The sequence below is a fragment of the Cervus canadensis genome, chromosome 18 (assembly GCF_019320065.1).
Source record: "Cervus canadensis isolate Bull #8, Minnesota chromosome 18, ASM1932006v1, whole genome shotgun sequence".
In the NCBI taxonomy this organism is placed as follows: domain Eukaryota; kingdom Metazoa; phylum Chordata; class Mammalia; order Artiodactyla; family Cervidae; genus Cervus; species Cervus canadensis.
In genome coordinates, this window is record NC_057403.1 from 61,974,896 (window position 1) to 61,994,391 (window position 19,496).

Here is a 19,496-nt window from a genome sequence, read left to right on the forward strand (position 1 = left end):
GCGCTGAGCGGCCGCACAGGTAGCGCGCGGCGCGGGGCCGGGCGCCCAGAGGGCTCCGAGGCTGCTGCTTGTCCTGCCCCCCGACCCCCACCCCGGGACGGCTCCCCCAACATCCCATTCTTACGACACCTTTCTTTTTTTTTAGGGGACTCCTGCCCGGTTTCCAGCGTCCCGCCGCCTTGGCTCTCCAGGTGCCTCCAATATTGACGGCCCCCGCTTGCCAAGTCCACGCCTTTCGGAGCGCCCTCCGCCCCGGGGTCACGGGTGCCCCTTCAGAGCCGTACGACCCTGCGGACTGTCCCGGCGAGGAGACAGCGCCTGCGGACGGAGCTGGGTGAAGGCGGCGTCCAGGAGTCTCGGCAGAGCCTGGGGCCAGAGGCGTCTGCCCCGGGCCGGGACACCTCGCCTGGGGTAAGTTGGTTCGTCCTCTCTCCGCGGGATGAGGGTGCGGGATGCCCACACCCTGGGCGGCCGGGCCCTCGGCCGGGGGCCCAGCTGGGGAGGCGGTGAGCTTGCAGCGCCCCGTGGGCTGTGCCAGTTGGAGCTGAGGGTGGTTTTTATGAGAACGTGAAAAGGGCATCGCTGGTTGGAAAGGGTCTTCCTGGGGCTTCAGCTTCACAGGTCACTTCTTGAGGATCCCTTGTCTCTTACAACTTGAGTTTCAAAGGGTATGGCTTTCATTAAAAAAAAAAAAAAAACAGAAACAAAAAACTCTCCAAGGACTTTTTCCACGGAACCCTGAAGAAAAAGCAGCTCGGGCAAGTGAATTCGGAACCAGATCCAGCTGAATTTGAGTCTGGGGGCCCCTGCTCCCAGCTGCTGGACCATGGGCAGTAATAGAGACCGCCTCCCTGGGCCTCAGCATAGATGCCCAGTAGATGTTCACTCTCTTTTCTCTTCCCTCTTGTACTGGAGGCTCGAGGATGGGAAAAGTGAGGCCCCAAGAGTGGAAAAGCCTTGGCTGAGGTGAAGCCATGAGTGAGTGAGCCAAGTGCCAGAGCTAATAAGAATAGCAGGCTGCTCGGTGAGCCTGGCCATGCCAAGGGTTAGACTGTTCCATTTAATCCTCTCCAGACTGCCTGGTAGACGCTGCTAGAGCCTCCTTCTCAGAGTCAGCTGAAGCCCAGAGGTTATGAGTGACTGGCTCAAAGTCACACACCCCACTAGTTGTAGAGGACAATTTTAACCCAATCTGGCTTCAGAAGCCAGGGTTTCAGCCATGATTGACTATCTTCTGTTTGGGATGTATGGCTTCCCTGGTAGCTCAGTTGGTAAAGAATCTGCCTTGTAATGCAGGAGACCCAGGTTTGATTCCTGGGCTGGGAAGATACCCTGGAGAAGGGAATGGCAACCCACTCCAGTACTCTTGCCTGGAGAATCCCATGGACAGAGGAGCCTGGCGGGCTACAGTCCATGGGGTTGCAAGAGTTGGACATGAGTTAGTGAGTAAACCACCACCACCACTGCTGCCTAGGCTTGATTCTTCCTATTGTTTGGGTCACTTGAACTTGGTTGGGCTATTTTCTTTGAATTTTCCTTATGCACAAGCTTTCTCTTGGATTCATAGAACACAGTTGTGATGCAGGATTTTTCAAAGATCTTGAACAAATACTTTTCAGTGAACTATGTACCAGATATTATCTGAGTGCTTTAATATTAATTCATTTAATCTTCAATTCAAGCCTATGAGTTGAGTTATATTATTTCCCCTATTTATAAATTAAAAAAAAAAAAGCAAGCACAGAGAGATTAAGTAACTTGCTCAACTTGCTCAAGATCACCCAGTGAGTCATCAAATAGAGTTCATACTCTTAGCCCTTGTGCTAACCCTACTACCTGGTATGAGAGAGATAGAGTCTGGCTTCCAGGCTAGTCAGGAGATTTAGGTACAGAAATGCATGAACAAGAGTATTCTTTGTAGTGATAGTAGCATTAACAAAGATTTCCCAATATCACCTAATACTCAGTCCATATTAAAATTTCTCTGATTACCTCAAAGATATCTTCTGACACTGGGTTTGTCTGAATCAGAATCCAAACAAGATCTACATGTTGTCTTTGGTTGTTTTGTGTTGTTTTCTTTTTGTTGTTGTTGTTTCTGAAAATAAGTTTTATTTAAATAAGGGTTTAAATACATTACATAACATTAGAACTGAAGAGGACGGGGAAAAAAAACCCCCAAAATCAGTTTGTGACTTCACATGGCATTGGGCCGCTGTTGCTAGTGAGTTGCAAGATCTACAGCTATGACTGATACATCGGTTTGAAATTTGTTCCCTTGTCAGAAGTTGAACTATTAGAAGGTTGGCCTCACCTTCTAGTTTGGGAATCAATTATTTAGGATATATCTGGTCAAAAAGACCTTGGTGGCAAGCCAGATGTCCTGGCCCCTCACTAGAAGGTGGTTGCTCTAAGCTCTGCCCACCAGGTCACATTGGAGACAGCAAGGGATCTTTCCCCGACCACCAAAGTCTCCCTCTGGCAATATAGCCACCTCACCCATCCTCCATTCTCTGCTTCATCGAGGGCTGTCCAGGTGGTGATGTTCCCTCAGGACAGGGAACTCTGCAGAGGGACTGCTGAGGGACTTCCAGCCAGACACAGCCTCCTGTGATCCTGGGGCTCTGGACTTGGCTGAAGCATTACTGTTACTCCTTTGGTTCAGGCTGGACACTGCCAGGTGCCTCTGCTTAACCTCTGTTTAAATGAGGGACCCCAAGACTAGACAGCATGGCTCTGTTCAGTTTGTTGCATGAAGGAGTTCCACTAGTCCAAGTTAAAAGCAGACCCCAGATGGTTACATTATACAAGCTGCGAGGTGCTTAAACTTGTGACAGGGACAGAAGGGAATTTCTACTCATTGCAAGGAAATCCTCACTTAAGCCTCAGTGAGCCAAAAGCTCTTGAACCCATGAACCGTCAGCTGGTCATCCTTAGCAAGTCCAGTCTCTACCAGGAACTGTCCTTGGCCAGTCCAGTCTCAACCAGGAACTGGCATATGTTCTTGTGCTGGTCACCCTGTAGCTGAATTCCTTCTCCATCTAGATGCTCAGTGCAGTACCATTGCAGGCAAATTTCTTTCTAAACGCCTTCACTAGATTCTTTTTATCGTAATCATCAGCAATCCCCTGGATGGCAGTAATGGTCTTCCTGCCGTTTCTTCATCGAATCCTTATATGGATATAATCCTCAGTGCCAGCAGGAGGCAGATCAGTACCCTTCCTTGCATCAGCAAAGGGGTTCAAAGAATGGAGGTTCTGGATAGCGGACATAAATACGATTGAAGGCGGCCGCAGGAGACAGTGGGCAAGGGATACAGAGCCTTGGGAAGCGAGGGGGCTGGAAAGGGAGTCTGCTGAGTCCTCGGCGGCAGCTCAGTGACTGGGCCAAGTTGTTTTCTTCTAAAATAGTCCCTTCATTTTTTCTTTCCATGCCATTGACTGATAAAAATGATTTAGTCTTTTAAAAAATGATTTACTTTTTAAAAATAAATGAATCGAAGTAAGAGATTAAGAAAAATAAACCAGAGAATATTCCAGACTGTCCCTGCATGAGAGGGCTCAGTCCACACCAGGGAGCAGGTGCCAGAGAGGAATGGGTGAAACGTATCCCCTCCGCTCCCCGCCAGTGTTACTTTGGAGAAGAGGGGGAGTCCCAGACTTGGGGGCCTCCAGCTGTCAGGTGCACTGATTTAGGCCACGTTAGGTGCTGTGTAAGATGTGCTTTGGGGATCCCCAAAGTTCAGAGCCTTGGGAAAGGGCTTCTGTGTTGGTATCTGCTCATCTGCTCTGGAATGCCCGCTGCATGGCTCTGAGCCAAGGAGACTCGAAGCTCCTTTCCCAGACTAACTTGATTTCACTTCCCAGTAGGTTCCTGCAGGCAGGTCTGGTTACTCCAGCAGCATCTGGACTCTGTGACTGTAGCCGCCCTACCTCCGGCTGATGCCACACGGCTGCTCCCCAGGGCCATCAGGGGAATGGCAGATGTGGCCGGGGCTTAGGGCCAAGCATGTCTTCACCACAGCCGGCCCCAGCCCAGAGCCCTGAGACTGAGTGTGGGGTTGGAGCCCTTGACAAAGGGCAGGTGGTTTTCCATCCTCTGCCCCTCCCCTCTAGCCACCTAGGTACTCGGGTCAGCTGGAAGATGGTTTGGGGGTGCGTCTCTCCCTGCAATAAAAGCTGAGTCAGCAAACTCCACCCATGCCTCTTTGAATCGATTAAACAGAACTGATTGTTAATGATTGATGAAGTAATAAAACAAGAAAAAAAATGACCTGTAATCTGGCCACAGAATAATAACCACCAATATTCAGCATGCATCTTTCTGGATTTCTTCCTATACTAAATAATTTGTGGTTTTGTTTGTTTAAGTAACAGCTTTATTGAGATATAACTCACATTCTTTGAAGTTGTGTTAAGTGTACAGTTCACTGGTTTACAGTATATTCAGTCTTGTGCGTTAATCACAGGAAGGTTCATCCGTGTTGCAGCACGTATCAGTCCTTCATTCCTTCTTATTGCCAGAGGATATTCAGTTATATGAGTACACCACATTTTGCTTATCCATTCATCAACTGATAGGCATTTAGGATGTTTCCACTTTGGGGCTATTATGATTAATGCTGCTGTGAAAGTTCATGAGCACGTTTTTGTGTAGACATATATTTTTGGTTCTCTTGGATTTGTGTATTTTAGAGTAGAATTGCTGGATCACATGGTAATTCTATGTTTACTTGAGGGATGACCTGCTTTCCACAGCAATTCACCGTTTTACATTCCCACCAGCAGTCTATGAGGGTTCCAGTTTCACCATATTCTCACTAACACTGCTATTATCTGTCTTTTTTATTACAGCCAACCTAGAGGATGGGAAGTGGTATCCCAATGTAGTTTTGATTTGCATTTTCCTAATGACTGAAGCTATCAAGGATCTTTTCATGCACTTATAGACCATGTGTCCATCTTCTCTAGAGAAATATCCACTCAAATCTGTTGCTTATTTTAAAATCAGGGTTTTTTTTTTAAATTATTGTTCCATTGTAAGAGCTCTTTATATATGGGTACAAGTCCCTTGCTATTGATATGATTTGCAAATATTTTCTCCCATCTGTGGATATCCTTTCAGTTTCTTGATGGTGTCCTTTGATATTCATGTATTTTTAACACACTGAAAGTTTTGCTGTGTGGTTTGTTTTTTTTTTTCCACTCAGCATTATATAGTGAAGTGCTCTAAAGTTAGACAGCTGGAGTTCAAATTCTGACTGTTGTGTGTGGGCATGTTCCTGAACCTTTCTAAGCCTCAGCTTCCTCTTCTTTAGTTGAGTTCCTGAACCTTTCTAAGCCTCAGTTTCCTCTTCTGTAAAATAGGGTAGCACATCAGACGCACCTGATAGGATTGTTGTGAGATACTCCTGATCTGATCTTCAGAGGAAGACAGGTGGTACGTAGGAAGCACTCACAGGTGGTATTCCATGATTCCCACACCACTGCAGGCATCCATCTTTCTCCTCTCTCTCCCCTTTCCTCCCCCGGTGCTTTTCCATCTCTTGTTCTTCTTTTCTCTCTCCCTTCCCGTCTTTCCTCCTCTTTCTTGCCCTCCGTGTCAGCCTTCTCTCCAACAGATCCCCTGGGCTCCATCAGAGCTGGTTCGTCTCCAGGGGTGGCCCTTGATGCCTCAGGTCCACACATGCCTCATCCGAAATCTCTTTTCTTCAGCTTTTGGGATTCCTGAACAGAATGGCCTGCAGCTGATGCCAAACTGAGAGAAATCTGAGCCAGGGGGTGGTACCTAGGATTACTTTTCACTGCCTTAGACCGCAGGGCTGGGAGACGCTGGAGATGGAGGAGCTGCAGCCAGAGCGGGCCTGCGGGTGAGTCCGGCCCAGAGGGCAGATGCCTGTCCGCCCACACCTGCCCTGCCGAGCCTCCTCTGCCCTGCGGCTCAGTGTTCCCATGGGCACGTCGGATAAAACGGGGACTCCTTCTGTCTCAGACCAAGAGCTAGTCAGGGATGACTACAAACTGTCGTTAACGTTAAGGTGCTCGGCAGAAAGAAATACAGGACAAGTGGGGAATCACTCCCTTCTGATTTGGATCACAGAGTGCCTGATATCGATTCAGCAAATATTTATTAATATCATCTCACTCAGGCTTTGGGGCAATCCCTGACATGACACTTACTGTCTTACTCTGACAGGATTCTTAACTTTTTTTTTAAAGCAATTCAATGATCTTAATATTAGGTTATTTTTTATTTGAAAAAAATAAGATTTTTGCAATCTCTACCTCCTGAAATGTGACATCAAGCGTACTTTTTTTTTTTTTTTTAATGAGCGACTGAGCCCACATACCCTTTGCCTTATAGTTTGTAGGCACTGAATTTGTGAGTATACAGCTACTGTTTCTGAAAGGACAGACATTAAAAAACTGTACCTGTCAATGCAGGACCAGTTCCATGTTCTCCAGTGTGTGATGGGCAATGTGTCTTAGTGGCCTGAATACATAGGATCTCAGATCTCTACTATTGGAAAGCTAATCTTGCTAACCTGGGGTACAAAACAAAGTCCCTCCAGGCTTTTTGATAAAATTGATTGGCATTTTTCTATGGGCTATCATATTAGCTATTATTATAGAAAGCTCAGTCATGTCTGAGCTTTGCGACCCCATGGACTGTAGCCCACCAGGCTCCTCTGTCCATGGAGACTCTCCAGGCCAGAATACTGGAGTGGGTTATCATGCCTTCCTCCAGGGGATCTTCCCCACCCAGGGATGGAACCCAGGTCTCCTGCATTGCAGGCGGATTCTTTACCGTCTGAGCCACCAGGGAAGCCCATAGAAAGCAGGACAGAGCCCTTTTCTTTCTTAGGCCCTTTTCTTTCCTCCAAATTATTTACAGAACACGTTCCTTTTTCTGGCCGTGCCTAGTGGCTTGCAGGATCTTAAGTTCCCTGACCAGGGAGTGAACCCTGGCCCTTGGTGTGGAAAGCCCCGAGTCCTGACCACTGGACCACCAGGGAAGTCCTGACACTTTCCTCTTCACGTACTTCTTACTGAACTAAGTTTGTTTCAGAGGCCTGGAGGCAGGAACTATCTCTCTAATTATAATTGTACACTAATGATGTTCTGTATATAGTGAGGAGGAGGGAATAGAAGAGGTTTGGGGAAATTCAAGGCACAGTTCTGGGTAGATTGCATGGAACAGGGCAAGAACCAGTTGAAAGTCCTAGGCTGTGACGCTGTCAGCAGTGTCTGGTTGTGAGACGTCCAGGAAAGCACCAGTCACCAGGTTTTGCTTTCTTTAACAGAAAATCTGCCACGAATGGGGCTGGGTTCAGTGGGATGGTTTCTTTTTTTTTTTTTTTCCGTGAGATACTGTACCTACAGCCTCTCTGGCCTTCCTCTGACCCTTGAGCATGAAATGCTCCTTCTCGGAGCCTTCAGAGATGCTGCTTCATCTGACATACTGACCTCTTCTCTCTGCCTGCTCCCTCACACAGCCCTTCCCACAGTTATTCCTTGCTCAGCCATCAGATCCCAATTCAAAAAGCACTTGGCTAAGGAAAGACTTCCCTGCTTGCCCTCAGCTGCAGGCTCCCGCAGCACTGTCCTTGCCCTTCATTATATTTCTTATCAGTTCAGTTCAGTCGCTCAGTCGTGTCCAGCTCTTTGTGACCCCGTGGACACTTCCCATGCTTGTGGTTAAATGATCACTTGCTTCGTGGTGACCTTCTCAGCTAGAAATTAAGCTGAAGGCAGTGGCCACATGTCAATACTTACTTTCATGCTTTGCACATAGTAGCCACATAATAAATGTTTACAGAATGAATGATATAGTGCATGAACATACAATAAAGAATTTCATATAAAATTTTAGGATATTTACAGAATTTCTAGTATGTATATGCTTTTTTCTTTTAGGTCTTATACACTTTAAAACTTTTATTTATTTTTATTTAAGTATAGTTTATTAACACTGTTTCAGGTGTATAGCAAATACATACATACACACATATATATACACATATGATTCTTCTCCAGTATAGGTTATTACAAAATATTGAATACAGCTCCCTGTGCTATACAGTAGGTCCTTATTATTTATTTTATATATAGTAGTGTATATCTGTTAATCCCAAATTTCCAGTTTATCCCCCTCCTCCGTTTGGTAACCACAAGTTTGTTTTCTATGTCTGTAAGTCTATTTCTGTTTTGTAAATAAGTTCATTTGTATCATTTTTTTTTTTTAGATTCCGTATATAAGTGATATCATAAAGTATTTGTGTTTCTCTGTCTGACTTAGTATGATAATCTCTAGGCCCATCTGTATTGCTGCAGATAGCATTATTTTATTCTTTTTAAGGCTTGGAAATATTCTATTGGATATATGTACCTTATCTTCTTTATCCATTCATCTGTTTATGGACATTCAGGTTGCTTAACAACAACAACAAATGAATATTGGGGTGCATGTATCTTTTTAATTAGAGTTGTCTTTTCAGGTATATGCCCAGGAATGGGATTGCTGGATCGTATGGTAGCTATTTTTAGTTTTTTGGGAATCTCCATACTCTTCTCCATAGTGGTTGCACCAGCTTAGTAATACGATTTCCATCAACATTGTAGGAAAGTTCCCAAAAGGAGAAAGCTCCACACACACAGAATTTTGTACCACTTCCTTGTATCACCTTTTCAAAAATTAGACAAATAATAAATATGTGCCCACAAACTATTACAAAGGATTCATAGGAGAGGCAGATGAGCCTTCCAGAGTGGGGACTTCATTGGGCAAAGGTTTAGGAGTGGGGCCACCCAGAGCCCCACACTGGGGGCCTGACACTTGGATTCAAACCCTGCCCTACCCCTCACCAGCTGTGTACTCATGTCTCTAAGCCCCATTGCCTCAACTAAAACACACAGGATGATTTTTACCTTCTAGGGACTTGGGGAGAATAAAATTCAATCAAGAAGATAAAATACACATCCCAGTGCCTGCCTGACATGTTCTTCCTCACTTGAACCCTGGGCCAGTTGGTGGTATGCTGAATGTAAGGTGGCTTCTCAGAAAACTCCCATCTGGGGCCTGGATTCTCTGGACACCCTGTGTGGGTAGGATGTTCCCATCTGCTTCTTAGTCCTGGAGTTCCAACTGGAGGATCAGATACCAGTTCCTGTATAGTGTGAGTCACTTAAGAAGACCTCTGGCCTCCCTGGAGCGCAGGTAACAAGCATCTCGGCCTGGGGGTAAGATCCTCCTTGCCAGGGGAGGGTGAGGCGAGCCCCTGCAGGTGTGTTTGGGCCCAAGTATCGGGGTTGTGTGAGAGGCCATTAGCCTGTGATCAGTAAGTGTCAGAAACCTCGAAATAAGTCCTGGTTTGTGGTCCCTTGCTGTCTCTCCAAACCTTGGGTCCTTTGTCTAAAAAATTGAGATCATAGGGAATTCCCTGGCGGTCCAGTGGTTGGGACGCCAAGCTTTCACTGCCGAGGGTCTGGGTTTGATCCCTGGTCAAGAAACTGGGAGCCCACAAGCTGAGTGCTACAGCCAAAATAAATAAATTAAACTAAAAAAACTGAGATCATAATGCCCACCTCAGGGGCTGTTGTGTTAAATCGCCTAGCTATATGCTTACTTAGTTGCTAAGTTGTATCCGTGACCCCATGGACTGTAGCCCACTAGGCTCCTCCGTCCATGGGATTTCCCAGGCAAGAATACTGGAGTGGGCTGCCATTCTCTTCTCTAGGGGATCTTCCAAATCCAGGGATTGAACCTGCATCTCTTGCATTGGCAGGTGGGTTCTTTACCACTAAGCCACTAAGGTAGCCCCAAATCACCTAGCCCTTGAGGTAATTTATGTCAGTAAAGAGGAGTCAGAGTTTCCTCCCTCTCCTGAACCCCGTTCTTGGGAAGCACACCCTCGAGGAGAGGGGTAACGTGTGCAGAGCAGGCGGGTGGCTGCTGCCCAGGTGTTCCAGGGACCCAGGGAGGTACCGAGCAGGAAGCAAGAGCTCTTGGGCATCCTGCAGGCCCCTGACAAGGGGGGTGTCGATGGGGGCTCTGTGCTCACAGTCTAGACGCCAGCTGCCCTCAGTGGGGACATGGCCAGTGAAGGCGTCTTGGTGGGGAGCAAATGCTGGGAAAGGAAAGAGGAAACTGCCAGGTCCTTCCCCTCCCGAGCGGCTCATCCTTCAGATGGCTGCAGGAAAAACAGTGCAAAGAGGAGAAAACTCTGGGACCTGGGGGTGTGGGGGCTGGGCTCGGTGTCCCTTTCATTCTGGAGGACCCTCTGTGGGACATTCTTTCTTAATTAGTTGGTATTGGAGTATAGTTGGTTTACAATGTTGTGTTAGTTTCCGCTGTATGGCAAAATGAATCAGTGATTCCGTCCATACCCACTCTTTTTCAGATTCTGTTCCCATTGGGTCATCACAGAGTACTGTGCTATAGCAGGTCCTTATTAGTCATCTCTTTTATATATAGTATATGTATATGTCAGTCTCAGTCCCCCACTTTATCCTTCCCTCTGCACCCCGGGACATTCTTAAGATCCACTAAAGGTGGAGAAGGAAATGGCAACCCACTCCAGTATTCTTGCCTGGAAAAATCCATGGACAGAGGAGTCTGGCGGGCTAAAGTCCATGGGATTACGTGACTGAGCATGTGTGCACGAGGGTGGAGGGAGATGGGTTGGTAGCAATAAACTGATAGAACTAAAAAAAAAAGAAAAAAAATCCACTAAAGGACTCCGGCGTGTTCGGGGGCTGCAGGGGGCCTGGGAGATGCTGGGATTCCAAGCATAGGTGAAACCTCAGGGGTCTTCTCTGGGCAGAGACTCCCCATGGTTCCTCCTCTCAGACACAGCTGACCACTACATCAGTAACAAGGGGCATGTGTGGCACTTTACCAAACCCTTTCCTCATATGTGTATGCAGCAGCATTCCTCTCGACAACCTTAAGATCAAAATGTTATCATCCCCATTTTACAAAGGAGGAAACTTGAGTCTTGGAGAACTTAAGTCGTTTGTCCCAGGTCTCCCAGCTCCTGAGTGGCATCAGAGAGACTCAAACCCAGCAAGAGAGACTTTCATTTCACGTCCATCTGGGAAAATGTATCCAGCCAGCTGCTCGTGCCTGCCCAGCTCCAGCCAGGGGAAGGGCAACTAGACTCCCACCCGAGGGGAACTTCTGTCAGTCTGGGAAGACAGAGCCCTCCCAGCGTCCAGGGCCATCTGACCCAGCCCCTCTCCTGCCTTCCAGGCCCTGAAAAACCTCCAGGCCTCTCCCATGGATCTTTGATCGAGGTGGGCAGCCCTCCCAGCAGCCCCGGACAGCAGTAAGTAACCTCGGCATGGAAAGGGGCCTGCCCTCATCTCTCCCCTTCTCTGGCTCCGTCCTTCCGCTCCCTTAGCTGGTTCCTTCTGCCAACTCCCACCAATCCAGAAGGATATCCTCCCTTGGGAATCCATGCTTCCTGTAGGACTTCACTCTCCATGGGTGAGAGCAACACTTCTATTCTTTGTCTATTTATTTTTAACAGCAAAAGTGATATCTGCTTATTTAAAAAGTCAAACAATGCAGAAGCACACTACGCAGAAAGTGCAAGTTTTTGGTGATGAGAGTTACTACATGCCCCAGCCCCCGGGGCTCATCCCGGTACTCCAGGACCACAATGAATCCCCTTTTACAGATGGGTGAACTGAGTCACAGAGCAACTAAGTGTTTGCTTCGAGATCACAGGCTAGGAAGTGGCTGAGTTGGGAAGGCTCTGCTAAATCACCCAGCAAGCTATTTAGGTAAACAACCTAAAATTGCTCCCCTATAAGAATTTTAAGCAAAAAGCAGGACTTCCGTTTTTCATATATGTTGCCCCTGGAGAAAGAAAAGGGCTGCAGGAGAGAAAGAGAGACAAATGGAAAATCATTGCCCATAGTCTTGTGCAACTGGCCTTTGGCTCTGCGAAGACTGCTCATGCCTTCAAGTCGCGCTCCTGACTTGGGAGGTCCCCAGTGGGATGGTCTCTCTGGGGCGGTAGGCAAGTTCCAGGGCTGCTCCTCGGCATCCCCAGACGGGATGTGGGATGGGCGAGCGGCCCCTGGTCCCCAACGGCTACTGCCCGCTCTGTCTGCAGGTCTGCGGCCGGCGGCATGTGGCTGCGGCGCGTCTCCAGCACGGCGGTGACCGCGCTCCTGCTAGCGCAGACCGGCCTCCTGCTCTTCTTGGTCTCCCGGCCCAGACTGCCGCCCCCGGCGAGCGGCGAGGAGCGCGTGCACGTGCTGGTGCTGTCCTCGTGGCGCTCGGGCTCGTCCTTCGTGGGCCAGCTCTTCAGTCAGCACCCCGACGTCTTCTACCTGATGGAGCCCGCGTGGCACGTGTGGGCCGCCCTGTCGCAGGGCAGCGCCCTGGCGCTCCACATGGCGGTACGCGACCTGGTGCGTTCCGTCTTCCTCTGCGACATGGACGTGTTCGACGCCTACCTGCCATGGAGGCGCAACCTGTCGGACCTCTTCCAGTGGGCGGAGAGCCGGGCGCTGTGCTCGCCGCCCGCCTGCAGCGCCTTCCCGCGCGGCGCCATCAGCAGCGAGGCGGTGTGCAAGCCGTTGTGCGCGCGGCGGCCCTTCGGCCTGGCGCAGGAGGCCTGCCGCTCCTACAGCCACGTGGTGCTCAAGGAGGTGCGCTTCTTCAACCTGGAGGTGCTCTACCCGCTGCTCAGCGACCCCGCGCTCCGCCTGCGCATCGTGCACCTGGTGCGCGACCCGCGCGCCGTGCTGCGCTCGCGCGAGCAGACGGCCAAGGCGCTGGCGCGCGACAACGGCATCGTGCTGGGCACCAACGGCAAGTGGGTGGAGGCCGACCCGGAGCTGCGCGTGGTGCGGGAGGTGTGCCGCAGCCACGTGCGCATCGCCGAGGCGGCCACGCGCAAGCCGCCGCCCGCCCTGCGCGGCCGCTACCGCCTGGTGCGCTTCGAGGACCTGGCGCGGGCGCCGCTGCCCGAGATCCGAGAGCTGTACGCCTTCGCGGGCCTGAGCCTCACGCCGCAGCTCGAAGCCTGGATCCACAACATCACGCACGGCGTCGGGCCCGGCGCGCGCCGCGAGGCCTTCAAGACCACGTCGAGGGACGCGCTCAACGTCTCGCAGGCTTGGCGCCACGCCCTGCCCTTCGCCAAGATCCGCCGTGTGCAGGAGCTGTGTGCTGGCGCGCTGCAGCTTCTGGGCTACCGGCCCGTGTTCTCCGAGGACGAGCAGCGCGACCTCAGCCTGGACCTGGTGCTGCCGCGCGGCCCGAGCAGCTTCAGCTGGGCCTCGTCCACTGCCGAGCGCCCCGGGCCGTAGCATAGGCCCCCAGCTGGGGCTGGCAGTCACCAGGGCCAGGAGACCCACGCGTGGTGCCAAAGGGGCTGGGCATGCGGTGGCCCAGAGTTTGGGAGGTCACACCTGTAGCAGGCCAGGACCAAGTTCCCAAACTAGTTTCTTTCTGCCCACTTCTCTTTCTTTCGAGTCCTCTTTAGGAGCTGAATGGTTTCCCCCGGTGGCTCAGCAGTAAAGAATCTGCCTGCAGTGCAGGAGACCCAGGTTTGATCCCTGCGTCGGGAAGATCCCCTGGAGGAGGGCATGGCAACCCACTCCACCATTCTTGCCTGGAGAATCCTATGGACAGAGGCGCCTGGTGGGCTGCAGTCCATGGGGGCAAAGAATCAGACGTGACTGAAGTGACTAATCAAGAGCACTTAGGAGCTGAATTACCCACAGGAACACTCTTCATAGAAAGCAGATTGGTTCCCCCACTTCTGGGCACAGGGAATAAGTTCAGATGACTTGGCTCCTTCTCCAGCACTTTCTTTCCTTCTCAGTCTCCCTCAGAATGCATCATCCTGCAGCTGAGAAGGTTGGTCCAGCCCTACCTGGGCCTGGAGGGATAATGTGGCCAGCTGGCCCCGGAAGTCAGTACATCTCCCCCTCCACGGCACACGCCCCAGACTCTGTGATGACTTGGCTCCTTCTGCAGCACTTTCTTTCCTTCTCAGTCTCCTTCAGGATGCCTCATCCTGCAGCTGAGAAGGCAGGCCCAGCCCTACCTGGGACTGGAGGGGTACTGTGGCCAGCTGGCCCCTGAAGTCAGTACATCTCCCGCTCCATGGCACCCCCCCCCAGACTCTGTTCCCCCAAATCCTCTGGCACCACGTGCCACCAAAGCCAATGCTTTTATATTCATCTGTATCTTCAGCAAGAAATCAGCCAAGTTTCTATCTTGGGGTCTCCCCTTAGTCTCTCTCTGACCCAATCTCCCAGGAGCCCACACGACCCCATCACCTGCCTAAGTAAGGTGAACCTTTGATTTGTCCTGATGGGAAAGTTCCTAGTTACGGAAATAAACATATTTAACCTGTGATACAAACTAGAGTTTATGGCCTGTAAAGTTGGAGAAGCAAAATGCAAAAGTGAAGAGACTTGTCCAAAGCTACAGGATGAAAAGGAAGATGAAGAGAGAGAGGGAGGTTTGCTCTGGGACCATAGTGGGGAGGAGAGGGGGCATCAGGCCTGCAGAGACCTGTCTCCTGGACCAAGAAGGGTCAGATTTTCCCATCCTGTTTGCCCAAGGGCTCAGCAGTCGGCCGTAGCTAGGACCGCAGCTGCGAGGTGAGATGTGGGAAGTGGTAAGCTCGGGGTTCAGAGTGCAGAATCTAGGGAGCTTCCTGGATAAGCCTGGAGGGAGGCAGTGAGCAGACAAAGTGGAGGGAAGGAAGGCTGGGCAGGCTCGGGCAGCAAGCCAGGCAGAGCGTGTGGCAGAGCAAGAGGCTGGCAGCAAGATCAGTGCCTGGAGGGCAAGTCACGGGGTGGGTGTAACTAGATAAAGCTTGCCAGGAGCTTGGAAGAAAAAAGGCTCTAGGGTGGCTGTCCTCCTGTGGTCCTTCTGTGCCAGGCCCTGGAGGAGAACAAAATACAGTTCCTAGCTGCAAGCTACAGCACCCTGGCTCCACCAGCAGAGGGTCTTATGAAACAGAGGCTGGATTTTAAAAACGGAGGTGGGGGGTAGGCGAAAGGGGAGGATATGTAAGAGCTAGTCTTGAATTCAGGAAATAAAAGCCAACAAGTGCTCAAAAAATGTTGAAAATGAGGGAGAAGGGTCACAGAACCTCTGGGAAGGACAGGGGAGCAGATTGGAGTCCACACAAATAGAATACCCGTTGCAACGGAATACAGAGCTGGTCTGCGGACTGACAGTTGCCACCAGAACACCTAAGCCTATTCCCGCTGGGAGGGAGGGAGCTGCTCTCGCTGAGGCCATCAGTCACCAGGAGGGATTCTGGAGGTTGCTGGCTTCCCCTTCTCAGCCTGGTGGGACCTGGATTGTAGACCCACGTCCTCACTGCAAAGCAGGCAGGTCAAGGGCAATCTGGCACTTTCCATTTCTTTCCTCGCAAGGAGCAGATGGATACTGACCTTGAAGCCGAAACTTCAGGATGCCTCAGTTAAGGACCTGTCTAGCTGTAGAAACTTCAGGCCCTATAAAGCTTCCATCTGCCCCTTCTCACAATAGAAGAAGGTATTTAAAATGCAGAATTTATTGATGACTTAGGCTAGGGTCACATGGATTAATATATGGGCTGGAACTCAAAAACTTACATCTTTGACTTCGATGCTTATGGTTCTAGCAAGTAAACTGAGCTGGGGATGCAGCAGAAGACTCCATCACAGGCTTCAAAAGCCATATCATTACCCAGAGGTGTGGGTCTCTCAGTGTCAAGGAGCTGTCCTGACATTTTGGGGGTTTTTTTGTTCGTTTTCAGTTTTATTGAGGAAGAATTGACATGCATCATTCTATAAGTTTAAGGTGTACAGCGTGATGGTTTGATTTACCTATATTGGGAAATGATTACGGTACTAGGTTTAATTAACATCAGTCACCTCAGATAGATACAATAAAAAGAGGAGAAAAACACAATTTTAAAATTTATAAATGTTATGAGGGAATTCTCTGGCTGTCTAGTGGTTGGGACTCTGCGCTCTCACTGCCAAGGGCCCGGGTTCAGTCCCTGATGGGGGAAATAGGATCCTGCAAGCCACATGGCGTGGCCAAAAATAAAATAAAAATGTTCTAAGAGATGGAGATTTAATGCCTCCACCTCTTCTCATCTTCTCTCCAAAATTTTATTGTACTTTTAGTTACATAATTGACCTATAGTGCTACATAAGTTCCAGGTGCACAACATAGTGGTTCGATATTTTTAAATGTTACAAAATGATCGCCTCTGTCCTGGCATTGAGCTGCAAACATCTCAAGGTGGGCAGTGGGCTGGGGTAATGGGGCCCCTGCCACCGGCCCCTTTCCTCGCCATATGTGGCCCCCCCACCCCAGGATAGCCTCTGGGGATAAAAGCAGACTCCTGGCCCCACCTGGAAGGAGCACATGGTTAAGTGGAGGAGTCAGCCGGGAAATCTGCAACGTGCTATGTTTGGGCAAAGAAGGTCCAGCCAGAGGTTCATGGTGCCAGAGGCTGACACGCAGTCACCGATCCCTAGTGGGATCCAGGAAGGCATTTGGGTTGGGGCTCGGAGCCCAGCCTGATCCTGGCATCCACAAGTTTCGTTTGTCCCTGCCAGGGTCACAGGTTGTCTCGGAGACAGCTCAGTGAATGGCTTTTGCTGTGTGACCCACTCCTTCTCACCTGTCTCCTGAGGTTCCAGGATGCCAGTGACTGGCTCTCAGATGTTGCTGCCTGCATATGGGGCCTTCTGGACAAGTCTCTGCAAGAGCTGCAGGGCACAGCGGGTTTCCAGCAAGCCCCTAGGTGAACCCAGATAAGGTTTCAGGACAAAGTGCCCAGTCCAGTGTTTTCATGAGTTAGCCCTGGGTCAGGCCCTGGAACAGAATAGTCAAAGCCTTTGCTCTGGTGGGGAGTGCAGATGCTAAGTAAAAAGTCCTATAAATAAATATGCAACTGTTGATTGTGCTCTAAGAATAAACAATAAGAATGGGTAAAGGGTGGCCTACTTTACTGTGGAGAGTCAGGAAAACATTTTTGAAGAGAAATTTTTAGTTCAAATAAAGGATGGATAGGAGTTCATTGAGCACAGGATGAAGAGGCAGAGAGTGACTGAGGGATTGGTCCCCTTGGAATCAAGTTTCCAAATAAAATAGACAAAATAAAAGACTCACTCCTGGGAATCCAAGCTCGTGGTGGGAGAGGACCCCAGGAGATGACTGAGTTTGTGTATCTATAGTAAAGATTCCTAGAAATAGAACTGCTGGATCAAACAGCATCCATCTTTTAAATGTGAAAATGCCAAATTACTCCAAAAATGAAGTACCAACTTATACTCTCTGGAATGGTGTCAGGAATGCCCTTGTCACCTTTTTCTACTGAACGCCCCCCATCATCTATAAAGAGGTAAATAATTCTCATTTTTACCTACCTAATGGAATAGTTGGGCTTTCCTCGTGGTTCAGATGGTAAAGAATCTGCCTCAATGCAGGAGACCCAGGTTCAGTCCCTGAGTTGGGAAGATCCCCTGGAGAAGGAAATGGCAACTCACTCCAGTATTCTTGCCTGGAGAATTCCGTGGACAGAGGAGCCTGGTGGGCTATAGTGCATGGGTCACAAAGAGTCCGACACAGCTAAAGCAATACACATTCACTGTTACAGTACTACTAGGAACAATCTTGTCTGTATCTCCTGGTACCAATGCTGTAGGATATTTGCCTAGGAGCTAAATATGTAGATCATGAGTATCTTCATTCAACATTATTCCAGATGGTTGTTATCTATTTATGGGCTTCCCAGGTAGCTCAGTGGTAAAGAATTTGCCTGCAATGCAGCAGACATGGGTTTGGTCCCTGGGTCAGGAAGATCCTGACCCTGGAGTTTCCTCCTGGAAGAGGAGATTGCAATCCACTCCAGTACTCTTGCTTGGACAATCCCATAGACAGAGGAGTCTGGTGGGCTACAGTCCATGAGGTCCCAAAGAGTTGACACAACTGAGCATGCATATATCTGTTTATGCCTCCATAGTTCCAGCTGCCCTACAACCTCAATAACAATCAGCATTCTCAGACTTCAGAATTTTTGGCTGTTGGGTGGTTGACAAGTGACATCTCATTGTGATTCATTTTGTGTTTCACTGATTAATGAGGTTAAGCATCTTTTCCTATTAATATTTTTGTTGGCCACTTGTATTTCTCTATCCAGGTCTTTTGTTTGTCATTTTCTTATTGATTTTTAGAAGTACTTGATATGTTCTGAATGCCACTCCTATGTCAGTGATTTGTATTTCAGATATTGTCTCCCAGTTTCTGACTTGTCTTTATATTTTCTTTGTGATAACCCTTGTATAACACAAGACCTTAAAGTAATTAAATTTACCCATTTTTCCTTTATGGTCTTTGATTTTTGTATCTAGTTTAAGAACTCCTTTACCATCATGGACATAAAGATATTCGACATTGTCTTCTGAAAGTTTCATAGTTCTTCATCTCACTGTAAGTGAAATGGAGGTGGTGGGTGGCTAAAAAATAAACACACACACCAAGTTTTTGTTTGCTTTATATATGCTTCATAATTTTCTTGTAAGTTTGTGTTTTTCCTGAAGTTGTGTTGTTTTTCAGGGTTTTTTTCCCCCACTGAGAGAAAAAATGGTACCTTCTTCACCCTGTTCTTAAAATTGTGAGATTCTTAACCAGTTTGTCTGTTGCTGAAATCTATTTCATTATTTTTCCTGAGGATATTCCTCCTTCTGTTCCTATCTGGTTAGGTGGCTACTAGTACTGTTGCACAGAAGTCCATCTAAGACTCCTGGTTAAATCCACTATTTTTTTTTTTTTTGGCCCATCTTTCTCTTAGTCATCACTCTTTTTTTTTTTTTCATTTATTTTATTAGTTGGAGGCTAATTACTTCACAACATTGCAGTGGGTTTTGTCATACATTGACATGAATCAGCTATGGAGTTACATGTATTCCCCATCCCGATCCTCCCTCCCACCTCCCTCTCCACCCGATTCCTCTGGGTCCTCCCAGTGCACCAGGCCCGAGCACTTGTCTCATGCATCCCACCTGGGCTGGTGGTCTGTTTCACTATAGATAATATACATGCTGTTCTCTCGAAATATCCCACCCTCGCCTTCTCCCACAGAGTTCAAAAGTCTGTTCTGTACATCTGTGTCTCTTTTTCTGTTTTGCATATAGGGTTATCATTACCATCTTTCTAAATTCCATATATATGTGTTAGTATGCTATAATGTTCTTTATCTTTCTGGCTTACTTCACTCTGTATAATGGGCTCCAGTTTCATCCATCTCATTAGAACTGGTTCAAATGAATTCTTTTTAATGGCTGAGTAATATTCCATGGTGTATATGTACCACAGCTTACTTACCCATTCGTCTGCTGATGGACATCTAGGTTGCTTCCATGTCCTGGCTATTATAAACAGTGCTGCGATGAACATTGGGGTGCACGTGTCTCTTTCAGATCTGGTTTCCTCAGTGTGTATGCCCAGAAGTGGGA

At 48.7% G+C, this 19,496-nt stretch overlaps 1 protein-coding gene across 3 annotated transcripts; it reads left to right on the plus strand.

The window, feature by feature from the left end:
• Positions 1-270: 270 nt before the first annotated feature.
• On the plus strand, positions 271-18,369 carry CHST6 (carbohydrate sulfotransferase 6). Of its 3 annotated transcripts, none has more exons than XM_043435346.1 (4): positions 271-411; positions 8,935-9,216; positions 11,251-11,326; positions 12,122-18,369. In XM_043435346.1, the coding sequence occupies exon 4, from the start codon at positions 12,138-12,140 to the stop codon at positions 13,323-13,325; it is 1,188 nt and encodes a 395-aa protein (XP_043291281.1). In that variant the 5' UTR covers positions 271-411; positions 8,935-9,216; positions 11,251-11,326; positions 12,122-12,137; the 3' UTR covers positions 13,326-18,369. The 3 variants fall into 3 exon arrangements, with proteins under 3 accessions (XP_043291281.1, XP_043291283.1, XP_043291282.1); XM_043435347.1 differs by having other exon boundaries at positions 273-411; positions 9,027-9,216; XM_043435348.1 differs by lacking the exon at positions 8,935-9,216.
• The last annotated feature ends 1,127 nt before the right edge of the window (positions 18,370-19,496 follow it).